The 21,411-nt window shown below is 41.2% G+C and overlaps 1 protein-coding gene across 10 annotated transcripts in view; it reads left to right on the top strand.

The window, feature by feature from the left end:
* The window catches only part of SNAP91 (synaptosome associated protein 91), a 797,825-nt gene that overhangs the window by 505,143 nt on the left and 271,271 nt on the right, over positions 1–21,411 (top strand). For all 10 annotated transcript variants that reach the window (XM_078648151.1, XM_078648145.1, XM_078648146.1 and 7 more), the window contains one exon: positions 18,174–18,283. In XM_078648151.1, the coding sequence (XP_078504277.1) occupies positions 18,174–18,283 (110 nt within the window). The remainder of the gene's footprint in view (positions 1–18,173; positions 18,284–21,411) is intronic.

The following is a 21,411-nucleotide window of genomic DNA, read 5'->3' as shown; positions in this document are numbered from 1 at the left end:
TTCGTTCGAGCGGGAAGTACTCCCAGAAACACTGGACAATGATATTTAAACTCTTTTCGGGGACTAAATGCAGCATCCTTTTCCAAGACTTGAGTTTAGCAAAGCAAAGAGAAGAAATTACCTGAATTTGAGTTTCAAAAGAAACATTAGTATCACATTTGATACCCAAAAGTCATACTGTCGAGGTGGGAGTAGGAGAAGAACCAAGCTCAACTGGCCAACATATGCAGGGATCTGGAGAGCATTTTCTTTGTCCCCCAAAAAAGGGTTTTCTCAGAATTTAACTTGAGACAATTATTTTACATCCACTCAACCACTTCTTTCAAACACTGCTGGAACGAAGTCAACACCTCAACGTAATCCGTGTGCCGACAGAGTTGCCTTTGGCGCTCCTCCAGCACACCCACTGTGCATGTCCACTGAGCGTACACGATATTGCCCTATTTTTATACCCAAAAGATTGCTCGGATGTTGAGCTGGCTCCAATCACTAGATCACGACTAAAACATGTAGGCTTCTCAGTGTTGGAAAGTTCTCAAAAGGTGAAAAAGGCAACCGTTCCCACCAAATAATAAAGTTAAAATGTCACACAACTCCCCTCTCACACCTTTGAACAAATTCCTTCAAACAATTAAAAGGTTAAAATAAAATGTAGGTGTTTAAACATGCGATTACTAAGCAATTCAACCGATGCATGTCCGTGGCATGGACCGTTAATATTCCAAAAAGATTGCTCTGACGTTGAGCTGGCTTCAACCACTAGGGCACAAGTAAAACAAAATGTCAACTCTGTGCTGCAAAGTTCTTGAAACTGAAAAAACAAGTGTTCCCACCCAAAAAACTGTTAAAAATGCAACACGCCTCTACTCTCACCCCTTTTAACAGATCTGAAGTCCTGCTGCTGCTGTTGTAGTTCCACATTGACTGACAGTGCACATTGGGTGTGGGTTTCTTTCATTGTCCCGCCCTGCCCCACTCTTCTCTCATGAGACAAAAAGGCTCCAAGATGGACACCACAGTCTCCATTTAGCACAATGATTCACAAGGCACCCTTTTGGAATACCAAAATGTTTTAGGTTAACAGTTTTTTGGTGCACTCCCAAATCGGACAATATCTCTCCTATCATTGTGCATCTTCATCAAGTCTAGAACTGGACTAGAGCAAGAATGGGGGAGGGGAGCAAACAGACTCTTCCCCCGATCTAATGCTGCAGAGGTCATAGATGCATGGGTCCTGCGGATTCTGTGGTTGGAGTAGGACATTCACTCCTGTCAACAGTGCAGGACTCTATTTGTTAATATGTCCGCTTACAAAAGCCAAGACTAATCATTTCTCAATTAAGGTACTGTAGGAAATTGGGTTGTTGGTTGACTGGGGTGGGAGCCCTTGTCAAGCAACAGCCACAGTCCTTGTGAAGGTGAGGCACAAGTCAACCCTAAATTCAACTGTGCTCAACCATCTGGTAGCTTGGCACTGAGCAGTCTGGCTTAATTCAGAGGCAATGTGTAAAGTGTTTGTGCAACACTTCAAAAAGTAATAAAGTGAAATCACCACACAAAAAGGATCCCACACCAGATTAGAAAAATATAATTAAAAAAATATATTTTTTTATTGACAAAAAACAAACAAACATGACAGCATATAATAAAGAAATAGAATTATTTTTAATAAATAAAACAATACCAACATGACAAATCTAATCAGTAGAACTGGGGATTTGCAATTCTAGAGATTTCAGTGAAAATAGTGGCAAAAAGCACAAAGCCCCAACTGTGGATATCTGGTCAAGCCGGACTGGGCAAAAGTCACAAGCTGTCAGGCTGACAATAATGGATAATAGGCCAGCTTAAGGGACCCAGTTAGGCCAGCTGAACAAAGTTCCTTAAATGCTTGTTTGTAGAGTGTTGGGAGGGTCCACATCGAAGATGCATTGCACAGCCGAAGCAGTGCGTTGATTCTGTGCGAAGAAGCTGCGATGCAATATCCTGCGTCATCGCCAGGTATTCCGTCGATGACTGTTTGTGATGTGACGTCCGGCGTCGAAGATTCTTTACGCAGTTGGGGTGAGGCGTCCGTTCCGAAGAGCTGTGATGCTACGATGAGTCCAGTGTCATTGTCAAGGATGCCATTCATGAGTGATATTGGGGCCTGCTCTGAGGATGTGTCATGCAGTGCCGATGCCATTGAGACGGCAGGCTGCAATGCGGGTCTTTGCAACTGAGGAGACACAAGCAGTGGTAGCGATAAATTGGTTCTGCTCAGGGTTGTGCCGAACAGCAGAGGAGATGCATCAGTTCCGCTGGATCCACAAAAGCCGACAGAGCACCCTAGGCCCATTTCTAAGTTTGCAGGACCGGGGTGGCACCACTTAGCAAGGTAGACTCAAAGATGGCAGAGTTCAGATGCTGGGGTCTAGGCTGTTGGAGCCTTCTGTCCGTAATGCGCAAGTCAGCAGGTCAGCCAACTAGCTCCTTGAGTCACTCTGGGTCCTGAGTTCAACAGATGGAGGTTCAGTCTTCTTGCCCAGACAAGAGGGCAGCAGGTCAGCAGAGCAGCAGTCCAGCAGAGGGTCAGTCCCTTCAGCAGGACAGCAAATCCTCCTTCTCGGAAGAGTATTTACAGGTCCAGAAGTGTACTAAAGATTTGATGTTTGAGGTCCAATATGTATACCCAGTTCTACCTTTGAAGTGTGGGAAGTTTCTAGAAGCATGCTTTTGAAGTGCTCAGGTGCCCGGCCTTCCTTGCCCTGGCTCCAGGCGAACCACAGGGGGTATGCAGCCCTTTGTGGCGGCTGGGCATGGCCTATTCAAGTGTAAGTAGGGCTGTGCCCAGCCCCTCCCTCCCATACTGCCAGTGATGGCCCATCCAAGCACATCTATGCTCTCTGTTGTGTGTGACCATGTAGGAGGAATACACAGAGCCCAACTACCAACTACACCCATTTATGTGTCCCAGAGACAGGTTGTAGGCCCCTGTTGGCTAAGGCAGGAAAATGGCAACTTTCTAAAAGTGCATGTTCCCAAAATTGTAATTTAAAATCGAACTTCACCATAAGTTAAGATTTTTCATTATAATTAAAAACAACACCAAACATGAAAGAGTTGCCTGTCCCCGTTTTGAAGGTGCAGCTTATTAAATGTAATGAGGTAAGTACAATGGTATCCTATGGGAGAGGTAGACCTTGCAATAGTGAAAAACAAATATAAGAGGTTTTCACTACCAGGATATGTAAAACTTAGTTACATGTCCTACTTTGTAAATATGTTGTGCTTATCATTCTTCAAAACCGAGCTGATGGAAACCCAAAGCATTTTGGGCTGCAAGCTCTTCTTCAGGGGTAACTATTATAAAGAAAAGGATAATTGCATATGAATAAATATTTAAGCAATATGCAGACCCGCATTTCATTAAAGTTGATTCTAGAGAAGCCGCTTTCAAAAACGGGCTAAGAATCGCTTCAACACACAGTGTGTGCCATTTGTATCTGCGCAAACAAAAAATAAACATCATGCCTCAAACTTAAACAGTGGCATGTGAACCAATGTCTAAAACTCAACAATAAAATTAATAAAAAACCATAAATGTGCAATAGAATAACATGACATGCTGTTAAATATTCCATACTTGCTGTAGTATAAGGACAACCTTTTAGCGCCTTAATCAATGGTTTGAGTGCCCAATGTAAGTCTGTGAAACAAACAAAAGCATCAACCACACAAACTAGTTTTAAACCAGCGCTCACTGAGCAATGCAGGTGAAAACCATAATTTGCTAGTGCGCCATATTTTAACCTGCGTAACCCCGAACCGATCAACAGAATTGAAAGAAATACGTTAAACGTTACATTGAAATGAACCATGCGCACCAACAGATATTAAACAATGCAAATCCCAAAGACAAAATGATGAAACACCCAAATTGCAAAAATTACTAATACATAAAATACGCTGTAGAATAAACATAAAAATTAAAACTGTAATAAACCGCTGTAAATAATGTTCTCAAACAGTATTGATGCACTTGTGTTGATGCTTGAACATGAGTGCCTTCAAATGCTGGACAGTGGTCCATAAATAATTGTCCAACGTTCAATGGCATGAAGGAGACTCACGCTGATGCACAATCTGTAACTCGGTGTTGTCTAATGCCCTCCCCAGTTATATATATTTAGTCAAGTCAATGCGTGCAAACTGACCAAGTAAGGCAGAAATTTGAATTATCAATGAATGTGGTAGATGGCACAACCAAAATAAATCAGAATACACTGTAATCTTAATGGATGCTCCGAGGGGAAGGTTTATTTTCCCAGGTTGTAATTGCAGTTTATATCTGTACAACCAGGCTGTAACGGCAGGCATGAGACATGTTTAAAGGGTTATTTAAGTGGGTTGCACAACTAGTGCTGCAGGCCCACTAGTAGCATTTAATTTACAGGCCCTGGGCACAGGTGGCACCACTTTAATAGAGACTTACAAGTAAATTAAATATACTAATTGGGTATTAGCCAATTCACCATGTTTTAAGGAGAAAGCACAAGCATTTTAGCACTAGTAAAGTGTGCAGATTCCTAAAGTCAGCACATCCGAGTTCTGTAAAACAGGAGGCCTGAAGGGAAAAGGTTTAGTGGGACATCCATGCCAAGGATGACAAGTCTAACTTGTAGATAAAGGCTCTGTAGCTGCTTAATTACAAAATAGGGAACACCAGTCTATCTTTAAAATCTCAGGTCGTAAAGCTTTTATGGAAAGGATCAAAAAGGTTCTCCTGTGGGACCCAAATCTCAATAATCTCCTGAACCCCAGTATCCTCCATTCTCCAATGTTTGCCTTGGGCAATTTGGCTCCAGAATCTCTTGTTGATCTAGCGGGAAGAGACACCTCTCACAGTAGAATCCAAATTTAGAAAATTGGAGCACTCAAAAAACTGAGTTCTAGATCTGAATTAGGTTTTAAAGATTTAATACAGAATATTAATAAAACAAACAGAAAAAAGTCATTACATGCCATGAATGCTTAGACACAGAACCACAAAATCATCATAAAATCCCTAGTTAAGCAATTTAATATCTCCAAATACTAATTGTCAAACTCATAAAGAGTACTGATATCATCCTAAGTGAGTAAAAGAAAGTTTCAAAATAATTGGATAGAGTGTAAGGAGGAAAATAAGACGTTGCCCCCAATTCTTCAAAGCCAGAGGTTTTTATACAAAATCTATGCATACTAATTTGCAAAGCTGCAGTTCCTGCATGGTATAATTATGGTTAGATCCCATTGGCAAATCAAAAACAACTTCATATTAATGAAATTATCTTTACACTAACTAAATTCTTAAGGTAAGGACAATATTCTGCTTGCTTCCTCGGCAACTGCACTTCGGAGATGTATAGCGTAGTATGAATCATTTCTTAAACAATAGCTCATAGAAATATGTTCCTCTGCAAATTTGCATCAGAACTTCCAGAGGAAACCCTTCAAAATGATACATCAGGTACACCATAGAAAGTTTAATTCACAATAGATGCTTTCTAATACACTATTCTTTTGTGTCATAACATGCTGTGCTCCACTGAGGCTGTGGGGGGACAATATTCTTAGCAATGCACTAATTGGGAGGGGTGATGAACAGTAGCAAGAGGAGCAGAACATCAGAAACTGCATCCATATTAAATAAATGGCGTCTAACATAAACATGTGGTATAACTACCCCAACATTAATAATCACACTTCTAAGCAAAGGAATAACATCATTTAAAGTGCTGCATCATTAGTTAATCTGTTACAACTATACGCATCATTAAAATCATTCGTTCACACAAATAATTTGTCACCTGAAATTGAACACCACTGCCCCCCCCCTACCTCCCCCCCTCCCCCCGACCCCTCTCATGGAATCTGAACATTGTCCTTACTCCACTTATAGGATCTCCGTTTGACACACTTGTCCACTATGGTTCTTTTCCTGGAAAGTGGTCTTCCTCATTGCAGTCACTTCCCTCCACAGTGTAAGTTCACTCTATCAATTGAGGGATCATTATCGAAGTGCACAAAGACTGGTTTATCCTCAGCACACACTGTTATTTTCTGCCAAATGTAATCTCATCTAATCAAACTCTTTTTGAAGTTTAAAGTTTATTAAAGAAAAAATAGAATACCAGTACACAAAAGAAGAAGCATAAATACATAATCACAATGAAAATCAACTATAATCATTAAATTAGGGGGGGGGAGGAGGGGAAGAGAAAAAAGGGGGGGGGTTAGAAAGAGGGAAAGTATTACCTGAATCACAGTTCAGAATGAAATACCATTTGTACTAATAAATATAATATGGTACATAAAACAAAGTATCCATAACAAGGAAAAAGGAGTAATACCAGAAAGTAATCATTAAAACATATAAAAGAAAAAGGCAGCAAAGAGTACATGGAGGTTTTCTAACGTCATCCGAGTTAATTATAGGAAAGGATGCTAAGGCTGAGGATGATAAATATGAAGATAAAGGAAGCCACAAAAGATCCCTTTTAATACATAATGAAATAGGGGTGGGATTACTGGTGTCCAATCTATGATGGAAACAAACAGCATTCCACAAAGCCCTAAAAGTGATTTTCTCAGCTTGTTTCCAGTTAGAAGTAATAAGGTGTAGGGCTATCGCTAGGAGCAAATCAAGTAACGAGGGAGTGGAGAAAGAAAGTGGCCAGGAAGGTGATAAGGGACCCAAAAAGATGTTGGAAGTGGAAAAAGGAATTTGGGTATTGAAAATCGTATTATTTGAGACCAAACCAAAAGCGGGAAAGAGATGGACGATCAAAAAGCATATGTTTTAAATCAGCTGAAGGTTCTTTGCATGACCAGCAGTTTGAGGAAAGGTCAGAAGAGAAGAAGGCTAATTTCATTGGAGTAAAAGGAAGGCGTTTATATATGAAATATAGAGTCTGAGAAGTGTTAGCGGCTCTTGACGTTTTGTGAATTTTTAACCACAAGTTATCCCAAAAAGGAATACTCCAAAAATCCGCAAGATCCTTTTCCCAGGCCAATTCACATTTACTTTTGGGTCTATCAGATGAGAAAAATAAATTGCGATAAAAGGATGAGGCTGAAGTAGAAGAAGATAAAGGAAAGAGAGTAGTACATTTAGTAGGAATAGTGGGGCTGGAAGGCAAAGAAAGAAGGTATTGCTGAAAAGAAGGAAGTAGTGATTAATATTGGGATCTACTGGAAGAAGGTAAAGAAAAGTTTGATTGAAGATCTAAGAAAGAACGTGGAAGATTGTTAGATACCAATTGATAAATCCAAAGTAAACCTCTGGTTCGCCATGCTTTCCAATAAAAGGTATGACCCTTAATGCGTAAAAGGTGAATATGCCAAATGGGTAGAAGCTCTAGTGAGGATATAGCAGGGAAGGAGGACGGAAGGAGAGGTAGCAATATTTTTCGTCATCACTTGAGGACGAAAAGAGGAAATGTTGTTAGTAAAAGCTAGAGATTCATTAAATTGAAAAGGAGCTATAAAGTGTTTCTCAATCACCAACCATAGAGGAGGATAAATATTCTGATCCTGCTCATAAGAAAGCCAACGTGAAGCTTGCCGCAGTGAAAAAGCAAGATGATAAGACTTAAAATCCGGACACTTAAGACCACCAGAGGTTTTATCAGCTTTGAGAGCAGCAAGAGCTATACGAGGGGATTTATTCTTCCAAAGAAATTTGTTTAGAATGGAGTCCATTTTTTATAAATAAAAACCAGGAATATGGACTGGAATCATGGATAGGAGTTAAAGAACTAGCGGAGAAAGCATCATCCTAATAGAATCTAAGCGACCCCATCAGGAGAGAAAAAGTGGATGCCAAAGATCTATAGATGAGGATAAAGTTTTAGAAAGGTTCATCATTTTCTTTCAAAGTTTCTGGGATGGTAGGGGAGAACCATAAGCCTAAATATTTAATCCTAGAAGTCTTCTAAGAAAAACCAGTAGAAATAAAATCATGTTTTAAGCAAAGAATATTTAAGGGAAGAACTTCACACTTATCCGAATTAAGACGATAATTAGTTAACTGAGAGAAAGTGTCGACTTGAGAAAGGAAAGCTGGAAGAGAAGTAGAAGGGTTGGAACAATAAAGAAGGCTATCATCGGTATAGACAGACATCTTAATCTGAGTAGTATCAAGCTTAAAACCAGAAATTCTGTCATCTATCCGGATTTTAGTTAAAAAAGGCTCCAAGGCAATTATAAATAAAAGAGGGGAGAGGGGGCAACCCGGACGAACTCCTCTAAAAAGAGAAAAGGAATTCGAAGTTTTCCCATTAACAAAAATAGAGGCCTTCGGACCTGAATATAATAATGAAATGAGAGAAATTAATTTAGCAGGAAATCCAATCCATTGAAGAGACTGGAACATAAAATCCCACCCAATTTTCTCGTATGCTTTTTCAACATCTAATGCTATAGCAGCAATGGGATAGTCAAGGGAAGAGGCTTAACTTCGAATATTAAAGAAAACCCTGGAATTATCCGAGGACAATCGACCTTTGACAAAGCCAGATTGCTCCGGTCCAATAATAGAGGGCAGAATGAGATCAATACTGAGAGCAAGAATCTTAGCAAAAATCTTATAATCTAAATTAACCAAGGAAACCAGGCGATACATTTTACAGAAAGAGGGGTCTTTTTTATCTTTAGGGATTAAACAAATCACTGCTTCTTGGAAAGAACCAGAAGAGGAATTATGCTGTATAAAAAATCGACAGAGCAATAAAAGATGGGGAAGTAGTTAAGAGGCGAAGTGAGCATAGAATTCAATAGTAAAGCCGTCAGGGCCAGGTGCTTTACCCCATTTTAATTTTGAAACAGCGTTTTTAATTTCAGACAAAGAGATATCAGAATCCAATGAGGGAAAATCCGTAGCAGGATGTGAACGGGAGAGGAGCGAATGAAAGAAAGAAGAAAGTGCATCAGAGGAAGTATGTTGTTCCGGTGTATATAAATTCTTATAAAATGAGACAAATTCATTGAGAATATCTTCATCTTTAAATAATAAATCACCGGTAGTATTACGGATGGATTCAATTTTTGTCTGTTCTCTACAAATTTTTCAATAATTGGCAAGTAATTTGCCCACCCTGTTCCGTCCTCCATAATAACGAGCACTACTTCTTAAAAGATAAGAGGAAGCAGCTTCTGTAGAAGACTTATTAAAGGATATTTTTGCTTCAATGAGCTTTTTAAGGAGGTTTCAGAGTTAGTACGATAATTGGAGTATTGAAGATGTTTAATTTTGGCTAATAGTTGGGTATGTTTGTTTTCAAAAAATGTCTTTTTCAGTGAAATAAAGCTTATAATAAAACCTCTAGCTGCTGCCCTAAAGGAATCCCAAATCATTACCGGGGAGAAGTCTGGAGTAGAATTAATAGAAAAGAATTCGGTTGTGAAAGAAGTGAATTGGCCTGTGAAGTTTGAGTCTGATAATAATGAATTATTAAAACGCCATCTGCCAGTATGAGGAGAAAAGGGGAGCAAATCAAAGTCCACAAAAACTTGGGCATGGTCTGAAATTAGGATAGAACCCATTTCGGAATGTGAGTCAAGTTGGGATAGAGGTTTACTGAAGAAAAGATAATCTATTCTAGATTGCGAGTTATGAGGGGGAGAATAAAAAGTATATTCCTGTAAGTCTGGATTGCAAAGCCTCCAAATATCAGATAAAGCTTTGCAACGTATGGCAGAGGTGAACTGTGAGTGCATCTTGGTGTTAGAGAATTTTACAGTAGAGTGTCTATCTAAAATGGGATCAAGAACTTGGTTGCAATCACCACCGAAAATAATATAATCATCATTAAACATAACAAGCTTATCTGAGATTAAATTCCAAAACAAATTATCAACCGAAACAGGAGCATAAATATTAAACAATACTAATGGTATCTGATCTATAAGTATTTTGACAATCACCCAACTACTTCAAAATCATTTTCCCGATGAACTACAGAAATTTGGTGCTTTTTATGGCATAGGATAGATAAACCATATTTTTCCCCAAAGGCGGGGGAAGAGAAGACGTGACCCACCCAACCTCTTTTCAATTTGGTTGCTTCAATCTCTAATAAGTGGGTTTCCTGAATAAAAGCAATGTGCTGTGCTGAAGGTGTTGAAGGTTCTAATGAGCCTACCGGCTCATGACGGAACGGTTCCGTCATGAGCACAGGCCAACCTACGCTCATGACGGAACCGTTCCGTCATGAGCATCGAAGAGGTTAACATTCCAAGTTAAAACTCGAAATGAAAACAATTAGAACGGAACATGCACTAGTGGTATAAAAAATAACAAGTTAAAAAATTATCAGTTAGAAACCAGAACAAGAGGAAGTTTAAAAACAAGTGATAAAATACTTGAAGTTCTATCAGAAACATGAACTAGTACAAGTCTTCTAAAAACAAATGAAGAGTAACTGTGAGCTATATTGTAAGTAATGGATAAATGAACAATATAACAATGCAAATCATTATTACCTAGTGTAAATAGAGGAGGGAGAACAGGGGAAAAAAGAAGAACTAGGATTAAGGAAAAGAAGAGGATAAGAGGTATAGGTATAGTGATAAAAAAAGAAGAGGGTAATATAAGACCAGAAAAGCAGTGAAAGAGAGAAGTATGAAGAAAGGGTAAGAAAAGGAAAAAGGAATAGAAGAAGAAGAATAGATCAAACATGTAAAAGGAAAATAACTTGCAACATTGAAGAAAAACAACAGAGAGACATACCACAGGAAGACAATGAGACAGAGGGTGGTGGAACCACATGAGGAGATGGGTGAACCAAACCGGAGAGACCACAAGGACGTGTGCAGGGAGAACAACCTCCAAGTGAATACGAGAAGCAGACAACGAAAGGGATCACAGAACCGCATCTAAAGGGAAGCAAAGAAATAATGTTAACAAAATAAGGAGACATAAAATCAGATTACAATACAAAATACAGAATGTAAAGCACAAAATGTATACAAAAGGAGAAAAAATGCAAAGAGAGCACCATGACGAGACCCATTCCACAACAGAAATTAGTGTGCATAGTAATTAGGGGTGAGGTATTTCCATGGAGTCAGTGGTACATGAGTCAAGAAATTGTTGAAGCTGGTTCGGATCTTCATAATTCGTCGTCTTGTTGTTATAAGTCACTTTGAAAAGGCATGAATGAAATAAGCCATAGCAAGCATTCAGGGAGCGAAGAGCAGGTCTCGTATCCAGAAACTTCTTGCGACGATCCGTGGTACTTTTGGCGTAGTCCTGTGCAAAAAAAAAGATTGGAGCCATTCCAAAAGAGTCTCGCCTTCTGCTTAGCGGACTGAAGAAGTTTAAGTAAGTCCGTATACTCCAAAAAGTTCAAACTAACACCTCTGGGCTTCACTGGTCACGAAGAAGAAGTAGAGATACGAGAAGGTGGACCCAAACAATGGGCTCGCTGGATGTTTAGAGCCGCAGAATTTGGAAGATCCAGGAGCTGAGGCAGAAAGCATTGGAAAAAAGTTATGGGATTTGATCCTTCAAGGCCCTCAGCAAGACCATAAATGCGAAGATTTACGCCTGTTTCGATTTTCCAAATTTTCCACCTGAAGTTTAAGACTCTGAATTTCCTTCTGCATGTTGGGAACCTGGTCAGTGAAAGTTTGGACTGAGGAAAGAGACTTCTCAAGGTGTTCAACTTTTTGTTCCGTATGGGACCAATTATCTTCAAGATTTTGAAGACTAGCATTAGTAAAAGCCATATAAGGTTTAAGTGAGCGGATTTCCTCCATATAAGGTTTGAGCGAGCAAATCTCTTCTAGTATGAGTTCCATAGAAATAGAAGAAGACGGATTAGTAGGTGATGGGGGATTTGTTTTTACTCTCTTCCCTGTAGAAGAGGACGAAGAAGATCCTTTAGCAGTGACTTTGGTAGTTGAGCGAGAAGTAAGCAGAGGGGAGTTTTTTGTGGGAAGAGAGTCATTAGTGGCATCCTCTAAGTTGTTCTGCAAAACACTGAATGGATTAACATCTTCCAGAGATTGTGAGATTTGTTGAAGAGTTACAGTTATGACGTGCCATTGCCATTGAGGAAGCAAAAAAAGGGGAAAAATAGAATGCAAAAAAGTCCCAAAACGTGCATGCACTGGCAACAGGAAAAGGAGCGTAAGTAATGAAGCTCAATTCGCAATCATTACATTAGAGGAAAAAGAATGGCACACAACCCTAATATCCAGAGAGAAGGAACAAATTGTGTAAAAATATGCAGGCGTAAGTTACTGAAGAATAATGAGAATTCCACAAATAGATACTTTGAAGAAAAAACGATGGCAGGAGGAAAAGCTCACATGGAGAAAATAGCTGCAGAGTTATGAGGAAAAAGTCATCTCAAAATGGCGGCCAAAACATAACAGTGGGCTGAAAAGGATAAACAAATAGCCCATATCCAAGAATTCCTTATGGCAAATACAATAATACCAAGGAGAAACTGAAAATAGAGGATGCTGAAAGCATTAGTGCGTCATGGCAGGAATGCGCTCAGTGAAAGAAGGGCGGCACCTCACGGGGTGAAGAGCACTACAAAATGGCGGATGCGATAAAACACGAGACGCCGATATCGAAGAAACAGTCAAAAAACTGGTTTCCTCTCACCCCATGGAGCAGCAAGTGGCGCAAAAGAGGCAGCAAACATTCCGCAATCCTAAACGTCGATGCGGTGGGTCCCACAAGTGGTGGCAACACTTGGAGTAGTCCTACGCAGTTGCGGAGCTCCCCAGGAAATCCGCCATCTCCGTTGGCGCCGAAGTCACGTCTAATCAAACTCTTGATTTACTGTTTTCACCTTCAACCATGGTCAGTCGAAGAACCAGACAAGTTTTACATACTTAAGTTGTTAAAAGAGCCTGAATGTATTAGATTTAGCTTTCCAAATTCATTTGAATCACCAAAAAGCTCTCTGTGGCTCTTTACCAGGCATAATTTTGAAAAACCATTTTTAAAGACCAGCCTTGCCATGTAGATTGTCAAATGCATTATGCTAACACTCTTTGCCTAGGGCACAGTATGCTTGCATGAAGGGAGCCACACTGGCTTTCCTAAGCAAATCTTGCTCTCAGACATCTTTAAAATTACAAAATTATCTGCCTTTCGCACATTGAGTACAAATTACAGGGTGGGCAGTCATGGCTGAAGAGAAGCCCAAGTTGGCCAAAGAGTGCCTATAACTTTGTTATGAACATCTTTCATAGCATCTTGCATGCCACAGCTTTCGGAAAATGGGTCCTGTTTTTCAGTCTGTACTCAGAATAGAATTTACAGCAGCACATGCAGTAAACGAGAATCTTTGCTTACCTGTAAAATGTGGTTTCCTGTTTGTAGTGCTGTAGGTTTACTTGTGCTTTCCCGTATTCCTGGATATAAACTTGCAATAGGACTTATGATGGTCACTATCTTGCTAAATATAGATTCATCTACCGGCACACATGGACTGTACAGCTTTACATCTCTACTCTTACTTATTCGCAACAGTAATTTTTAATTCAATCTATAACTGAGTCTATGTCCTGGTGCATTGTGAGCTTCTAAGGAGGTATCACGAGTAACCTTAAACAAAAACATCATCTTCAAAGAAAAACAACTTGAAACTTTCACACCAACACTACAAGGCAAGAGTGTGTCCACATGTCATTCCCAGAACTACAAGCTATTGTTAAAGGTAAGTGATATTTTCCATACAGTGGTTCCGAGGTTTCTTCCCAAAGGAAGTTTTGAGGAATTATTTTGAATATTTTGCCATTGCACAAGGTAACAATGTACCTGGGAAATCACTATTACAGTGAGATGGGTTGGGAGGGATTTCCTTATGACATTCATGTGACTAAGGGCCAGATATATCAAAGGGTTTTACCCATTCTGTGTCTATGGGAAAATGTGTTCATACATATGGCCCTTGGTTTTATGAGGTAGGTGGCTTAAGATACACTTTTTAGGTAATCCTACTGCTATAATAGTATTAAAACAACAGTTCATTGCTACCATATGTTTCATGGAGCACAACAAACAAATTTGCAAAGTTAATATACACACTGTTTTTCGTTTGATCTGCTTTGTTCCACCTGCTATTTGTGTTTTTCTTTCTTACCTTGTTGTCTGACTCGATTGTTCATGCTTCAGCCACGGACAATCAAAGCAGAGTTTTTACACTCTGAAGGCCTTTTCAACTCTGAGCATTTAGGCAGACATTGAAAGATTGGAAGAGATTGCAGGAAGACTAAGAGAGCCAAGAGAAACAGATAAAGATGACAAAGACGAAATGAGGCCAGGTGGGAGGGGGAGTGGAAACTGGGAAGAAGGGGGTATGTGGAGAGGGAGATGAATTGGGGGGGGGTTCAGACATAGCTGAAAATAGGGAAGGAGAACAGATGAGGAAGATGGGAGAAGAATGATTCAAGACACAGTTTAGAGGGAGTAAGATAAGATTATAGAGAGAAAGAGGAATATGAGCAGGAATCAAAGAGCACGCAAACATGCTTTGCCGAGATCAGTGTGTGACTAGCAGGTCACAGGTTTGAATCTCAGATCAAGGTGACTCACTCTTTCAGCTTTTCAAGATGTTTTTTTCAGGATTCTGTGACATTTCTAGATTCTCTGTCTTCAACCTAAGCATTAATGTTGCTGAGCCTTTACAGACATAGCATGCAATGCACTTAAATATTTTTATTTAGACACTACTGATACTGTACTATATGTGTTTGTTGTAGTCATTCAGTCTGGTATCTGCTCTGGAGAGAACACTAATGGCATAATGTGTCTGTCATACCTTTGCCTTATCCATGGTGCTGAAAGACAGATAATGTCGGTGTTAAAAGACCCATTCCGTGAGAACATCACCTGCTGGCGTCGTTACATCGACGACATTCTGGTATTCTGGAAAGGTGACCGGATGACCTGTGAGAGGTTTTGTGTTTGGATTAACCAACAGGACCCGTTCCTCAAATTTACGGGCACCGTGTCAAGTGAAAATATCCCTTATCTTGACCTCACCATTGTGCTGGAACCCACGACAATAAGCACCAACCTCAACAAGAAAGAGACGGACAGGAACAGCCTGCTACCATATAGCAGCCACCATACTAAGTCCCTGAGGGATAACCTACCATTTGGTCAGTTTCTCCGCCTTCGGAGAAACTGTAGTTCTACTGATGACTATAAACGACAGGCACGCTCCCTCCAAACCAAACTCCTGGACCGGGGTTACCCCACCCGCCTCCTGAAAGATTCCACTAAAAGAGCTCTCAATAACAATAGAGAGGCCCTTCTCGAGGTGCACCCTAAGGTACCAGACGATAAGATCACTTGTGTGACCTCATTCACCAGGAACTCAATATTTATCAAAAAAACTGTCAATGCCCATTGGGGTATCCTGAACTCTGCAGGACTGGAGATGCCACGTCCACGTTTCGCTTTTAAGAGGACGGCAAACCTCAAAGATACTCTTGTACATACACGCCCCAAGAAGACTACTGTTCAAACTACCAAGACTTTGTGGGATCTCCCGCCTGTAACTGGACACTATCGGTGTGGCACATGCGTAGTATGTCCACAGACCATCCAGGGCAAGTCCATTACCCTGAACAACAATTTCACATGGACTTACAGCAAGCATACGAACTGCAACAGCTCTAGGTGCATATATGTCCTAATTTGCCCTTGCAACTGTCTATATATAGGGATGACCATGCGCCCTGTCAAGCAAAGGATAATGGAACATAACAGTAACATTCGTTGTCACAAATCTCACACTAAACTGTATGACCATTGCAAGGATAAGGAACACCCCCCTGAGAGCATTCGATGGACTGTGATTGAATCCCTACCACACCTTAATCAACAAGCACTCTTCATGCATGAACAAAGATGGGTACATCGCTTGCAGTGTGATACGTTGGGTTTAAATGACGGGGTGCCCTGGACGACTCTCGCCAGATAGTCATGATTCTGGACACATTGTCCACGGTTATTTCCATAACTGTGCATCCTTTTGACTTTAACACATCTAACTCCGTTCCAAGATGGCGCTCACACTAACGCGCCCGAGGTGTGCAGTTCTTCACCGTCTTCCTTGTCAGCTAGGCTTTCCGTCGCTAAGCAACGTGACGGACACACCCTGTCTGTGCGCGCGCTACCTCCCTCTCTTAAACCCGGAAACGTTCTGTTCAACCATGCCGGCTGTCCAGACCTTGGTTTCCTGTGGGAGGGGTAGGTGCAGAGCAGCTTGCCTGCAGCGACGCTAGAGGTAAGGTGTGGGGCGGGTTCGTTACCGGCTGGTTGTTTTGACGGTTTGCCGACCTCTCAGTATATCCGTAGCAACCTTGATCGGTGTTCATATCCTTCCCCACTGGGCACCTGCCCCGTTGTCTTCTTCCTTCGTAGGGCTCCCTCATCTCGCTGCTGGCCCCACTTGGACGGCCCGTGAGGTTTCAAGAAGGAAACATTAGGGGTAAGTGCGCCGATTGGTGCACAGAACAATTATTCCCCACAGAGTGTCAAACTACGTTCGTCTTCGGTTTTCACTGTGTGGCTCTCTCATTTAAGTATAAAGAGTCGAACCTCTCACGGTTGGCTGACCAGTGTCACCCACCACCGCATCTCCTCGAGGGGTTTGATTGCACACGCGCCTGGTCACTAGATACAGGCGGCAGTGTTCATTTGACGATATGGTTCAATGTAAAAGCAGCACGCAAACCACTGTTTAGTGCGAGCACCTTCCACGCACTGATCAGAATCAAGTGGATTCTGTTTCTCTCTCTCTCCCGCACGGTAAATACTTGATGCTTCTAATATCTAGGCAAAGCCATTCACTGGGCACGCATGTTTGGGATAGCATGCACACAAACACAGAAAATAAGTCACCAGTAACTTACAGTAAAGGAGTCATTATCTGTGTTTATACTTTTGTTTCTCTTTTCTTTTTCAGTTCCAGAAGGTCCCCTCAGTGGAACCATTATGATACGACACTACCTCAGGTCGTATACTGGTGTCCTGACAAATTTTTAAAGGAACCAAGTAATTTATGAGCACCCAGGTCCTGATGAATCGCCCTTAGGGCGTGAAACATGTTGACCACTTCTTGCACATAAAGGGTTGAATAAGGGTTGGTTCCATTACTTGCCACCCCTTAGTACCCCTTTTCTTTTTATTGAAGCAGGGAGCCTGACCAATAAAACATTCACCAACAGGACTCCCCTGACTTCTTTTAACTTCACTACCACGCTCACGATTACACTCCCTTAGGCCCCTCACACGCACACACCCGCTGGCCCAGAATTAAAGATCTCCACCAAAAGTGCAGCTTTCACCGCTGCCCGACGGGCATTGCACCGCCAGCCTGCCGAAGGAGCAGGGTACCGATGATGAGGCTGGACAACTATCGACTGGGGCTACAGCTGTGGTCCTGTCGATAGCCTGTGTGAGGTACCTTTTCATTCTGGAATATGGGTCTACACTGCACACTTGAGACCCTTTCTTCACCCCTTGTCTAGATATCACGAGAGAGAATTATAGGTTGAGCCAAATTTCTTGAGCTCTCCCGGGGGAACTCTGTACACTATTTGTTGTTGGGTGTTAAAAGACCTCCCATTACCAAAGGGGAGTCAACTAGTGGAATACACACTACTGGATAACTATCATTAGTAAAACACGACCAGTGAGAAATAAATTCACACTGGCCGTAACTGCTTTCCCATTGGTTTATGTCGCTATAGGAAATAATGATGTTCAAAAGTGTTGGAAGCTAACAATGAAAATTGGATGAGCTCTGAGGTGGTCTGAAGTGTCAGTCTAAAATGGTCCCACTACCTGGAGTGCATTATAGGAATTGCAACAACACAATATATTGTGATAATACCCAAAATGCACCCCAGACAGTGTAAAAATGAAAGTGTGACTGCCAGGTCATTTCACTGTCACACTTTACTATTCTGCCCGTGGACTTATTTTATTTTTTTACAGCTGTCGGTGATTTCTTTGACACGATGTAAAAAAAGCAAGAATGTGAGCTAACGTGGCTTTACAATGTTACATATAAACTTAAATTTGCAGTTATCCTTTATATTTCTTCACATTATCATAATATTGTAGGTTTTCTTCTCTTTATTTTGTATTTTCTATTTGTTTTCATTAGGCTGCTCCACCTACAACAGTTACATCACCCAGTACAACCCCAGCAAAAACGGTTAATACATCCCCACCTATTGACCTTTTTTCAACATCCTGCACATCCGGTGCAGTAAGGTGAGTTCTGCATAGCATGAGATCCGTGAATTATAACTTAAAACGTTAGTTATTAGGGACTAATAGGGTGCTTTCTGTTTAAATTCTGGAATACTTACTTTTTAGGCCTTGCAAGCAGATTGGTATTGCTGTGTGTTGTTGATTGCCTATTGTATGTTATGCAAAATGCAAAACGTTGGCTTGGGTTAGCACTTACTCATTTCTTGTCTTTCGTACTTACCTGCTCCTGATTTAATGAGCTTCCTTCATATACAAGGAGCCAGAGCAGCCAAGGAGCCTTTCATTGTCACTTTGTTGTAATTAGATGGCATGTATTCTTCCACTACTGACATCAAACCTTGCATCGCATATGAGTTTTTTTCTCTCCTTCTCTGTCCATGCTTGTCCCTCCTCCCCAGCCGCCAACAAATCATCAGCGCCAGCATGTCCCTCAGGCCAGGGCAGGCTCTGAGCGCCGGGTGCTGCTGTAGCTGCAGTTGGGAATCATTAATCCTTAACCAGAAGACCTGCTGATCAGTTTTTCTCCAGTATGGAGTCTGGGAAGCCATTGCGCAGGGCATTGCCACCATCCAAATGGAAGAGAATGGGGGCTTGGACAGCAGTCCTGAAATTGCTTTCTAGGATGAATTGTTTCACTTCATTTAGTAGCAATCTTTCCACCCAGTACACCACCATCTATTCCTGGCCACCAAAACTTTGCCCTGAGATGTTTCTTAGTCATAGTCTACCCCAGATGGCTGCCTTGGGCTATACAAAACAATTGTTTCCTGTCCCCAATAGGTAGTATGATTCTGTCCCCTTGCACTAACACATTTTCACCCACCAAAGATCACTCAGCCACCACTTTGCCATATGTCCGTAATGTGTTGGGTAAAGTACTTCCTCTCCGTCCATCCTTCATCACCAATCTGACCACTCCACTCAAAACTTCACCCTGCAACATGGCCTCACTCCAATCTTCGCTACTCAGAGTGCCTGAAGACCACCGTACCAAATCATACACACTGGCTACAGCCCCTTCTTTCTGACTCCTCTACTTGCCCCCATTTCCCATTTCCCAATCCAACGTGACAATCCGTCTGCCTGCACATTCCTCCATCCTGGTATGCACTAAAGGGTGTAATTATAATCTTGTGACCTAACAGCCAATCTGTCTAATCTATCAGAAACCCTTGCCAGCACCTCCCAGGGATAGGATTTTCATCAGAGGCTTACGATTCATTCATAGCTTGTTTTGACTCCCCCACACATAGATCCTAAAATACTCCATTCCCCATACATCTGCCAATGCCTCCCTTTCAATTACAGAATAATGACATTGAGCAGCTGTGAATGAACATGATGCCAAAGCTACCATTTTTTCAACAGTGCTATGGCCTTGAGAAAGGACTGCTCCTATGCCGCTTGCACTTGCATCCACTGTAACTATCTACTTGCATCTAGTGTCAAATGGTACAAGAATGTCAGCCTCATACACTTCTTTCTTGAAGTTCCCAAAACGTAATCTTTGTGGAGCTGTCTAAATGAAGTTTTATTCTTAAAAATGCTTTCAAATTCTTCGTTTTGGATGCAAACTTTTTCACAAACTTAGAATAACACTCAAACCTAAGAAAGACCTTAACTGGTCTTTGTCTTGTGGTACAGGTGCCAACTTCATGGCAGCCAACAGATCCTTCTTAGGCTTAATCCCGTCAGCTGACAATGTGTGACCAAGATATTAAATTTCTTTGGCCATGAAAACACTTTTCACCCATCTCAGGGTTAAGCTTGATTGTGAAATCCTGTTGAGAACTTGCTTCAACATGCAATTGTTACTCTTCACTGTGGCTCAAAAAATCATTATGTCAACTTGAAAATATGACATTACTCATATCCTTGAACACATCCGTTATGACCCATTTGAAGACACTAGCTGCTGAACACAACCCAAAAGGCATCCTTGTAAATTAGAATGTGCCTTCCATGGTTATAACTCCAATTCGGGTTTGGAATCATCGAGTAGCATAACTTGATGGTAAGCATGTCTTAAGTCCAATTTGGAGAAGTGCCTCCTGCCCCTGAGCATTGAAATGAGCTTGTTGATATTAGTGAGCCGGAAATTATCTGATGCACAAAGAGAGGGATGGGGAGCCAAAGAAGAAAGGTCCAGTACCCGTGCTCCCAAGGTAATACTTATTGATCACTAGAGAGTAACTGTTCCTAAGAATAAGTGCTAGCCCATTCGGTAGCGAGATGGTGCTGGTTTGTCCCAATAATCAGTTACCTAAGAAGTGAAACATAAGAAAATAATGTCATCCAAGCGGGCATGTGCCCCAAGAGCAAGACATTTTCCAAGATTCTTCTTCTCCCAATGTGTAATAATCGCAATCAATAGGTAGTCCTGCTGATCAAGTGTCTATAATACGGTCAGTTGTGAGCCCTTATACACATGTTTTTCTTATTTACTAGCCTCACATAATCCTTAGTGCCTGCATTACTGTGCTTAGCTGCTACTGGTGGTCTGTGGTAGTTGGACAGATAATCACCTAATTCTCAACTTTCAACTGCTGCTCCGCCATGACCCTGGAGGTCAGCTTTTCAATTAGTGGGGAACAATAGGGTAGAGAAGTGGCTCAATTATGGTCAGCTATTGCCAAATGAAGATGTCCTTTTACAGACAGATGAAAATGATGATGCCCCCACAAGCGAACGCAGATTTGTTTTTCTTCTTTTTATTTTATCATCAGTCTGCCAGTAGCCCTGTTCATTGCACATCAGTGCTTTATCAACATTTGTAAAGTTTCCTTTCTCAATTACCTGGAGTTTTATGGGCTGATGTAAACCAGAAGCTGCGTAAAAATGCAGTGTGATGTCTTGTCAAAGACTTTCTGTCTGGCTAGGCAGGAGCACGCCATTCGCAAGTTTGAAATATGCATATGGCATAATTTGGGGGATATGAGTTTACTGTATCCAGTGTGGGAGGTAAGACACTTAAACAACGATTAAACAGATATGGTGCCAAAACACATCCTTGCTTTATACCCCTGGTAGATTCTATTTTCCTGGACAAGATGGAACAGTTTCCGATTCGTACACTTGCCCAGGTGTATAAAGGAGCTCTATGCCTTTTAGTAGGGGAACCAGGATAC

Source organism: Lissotriton helveticus, chromosome 6, assembly GCF_964261635.1.
Source record: "Lissotriton helveticus chromosome 6, aLisHel1.1, whole genome shotgun sequence".
NCBI classification, from domain to species: Eukaryota; Metazoa; Chordata; class Amphibia; order Caudata; family Salamandridae; genus Lissotriton; species Lissotriton helveticus.
Note: the sequence above shows the minus strand (reverse complement) of the source record. Positions and strands in the feature narration are given on the sequence as shown.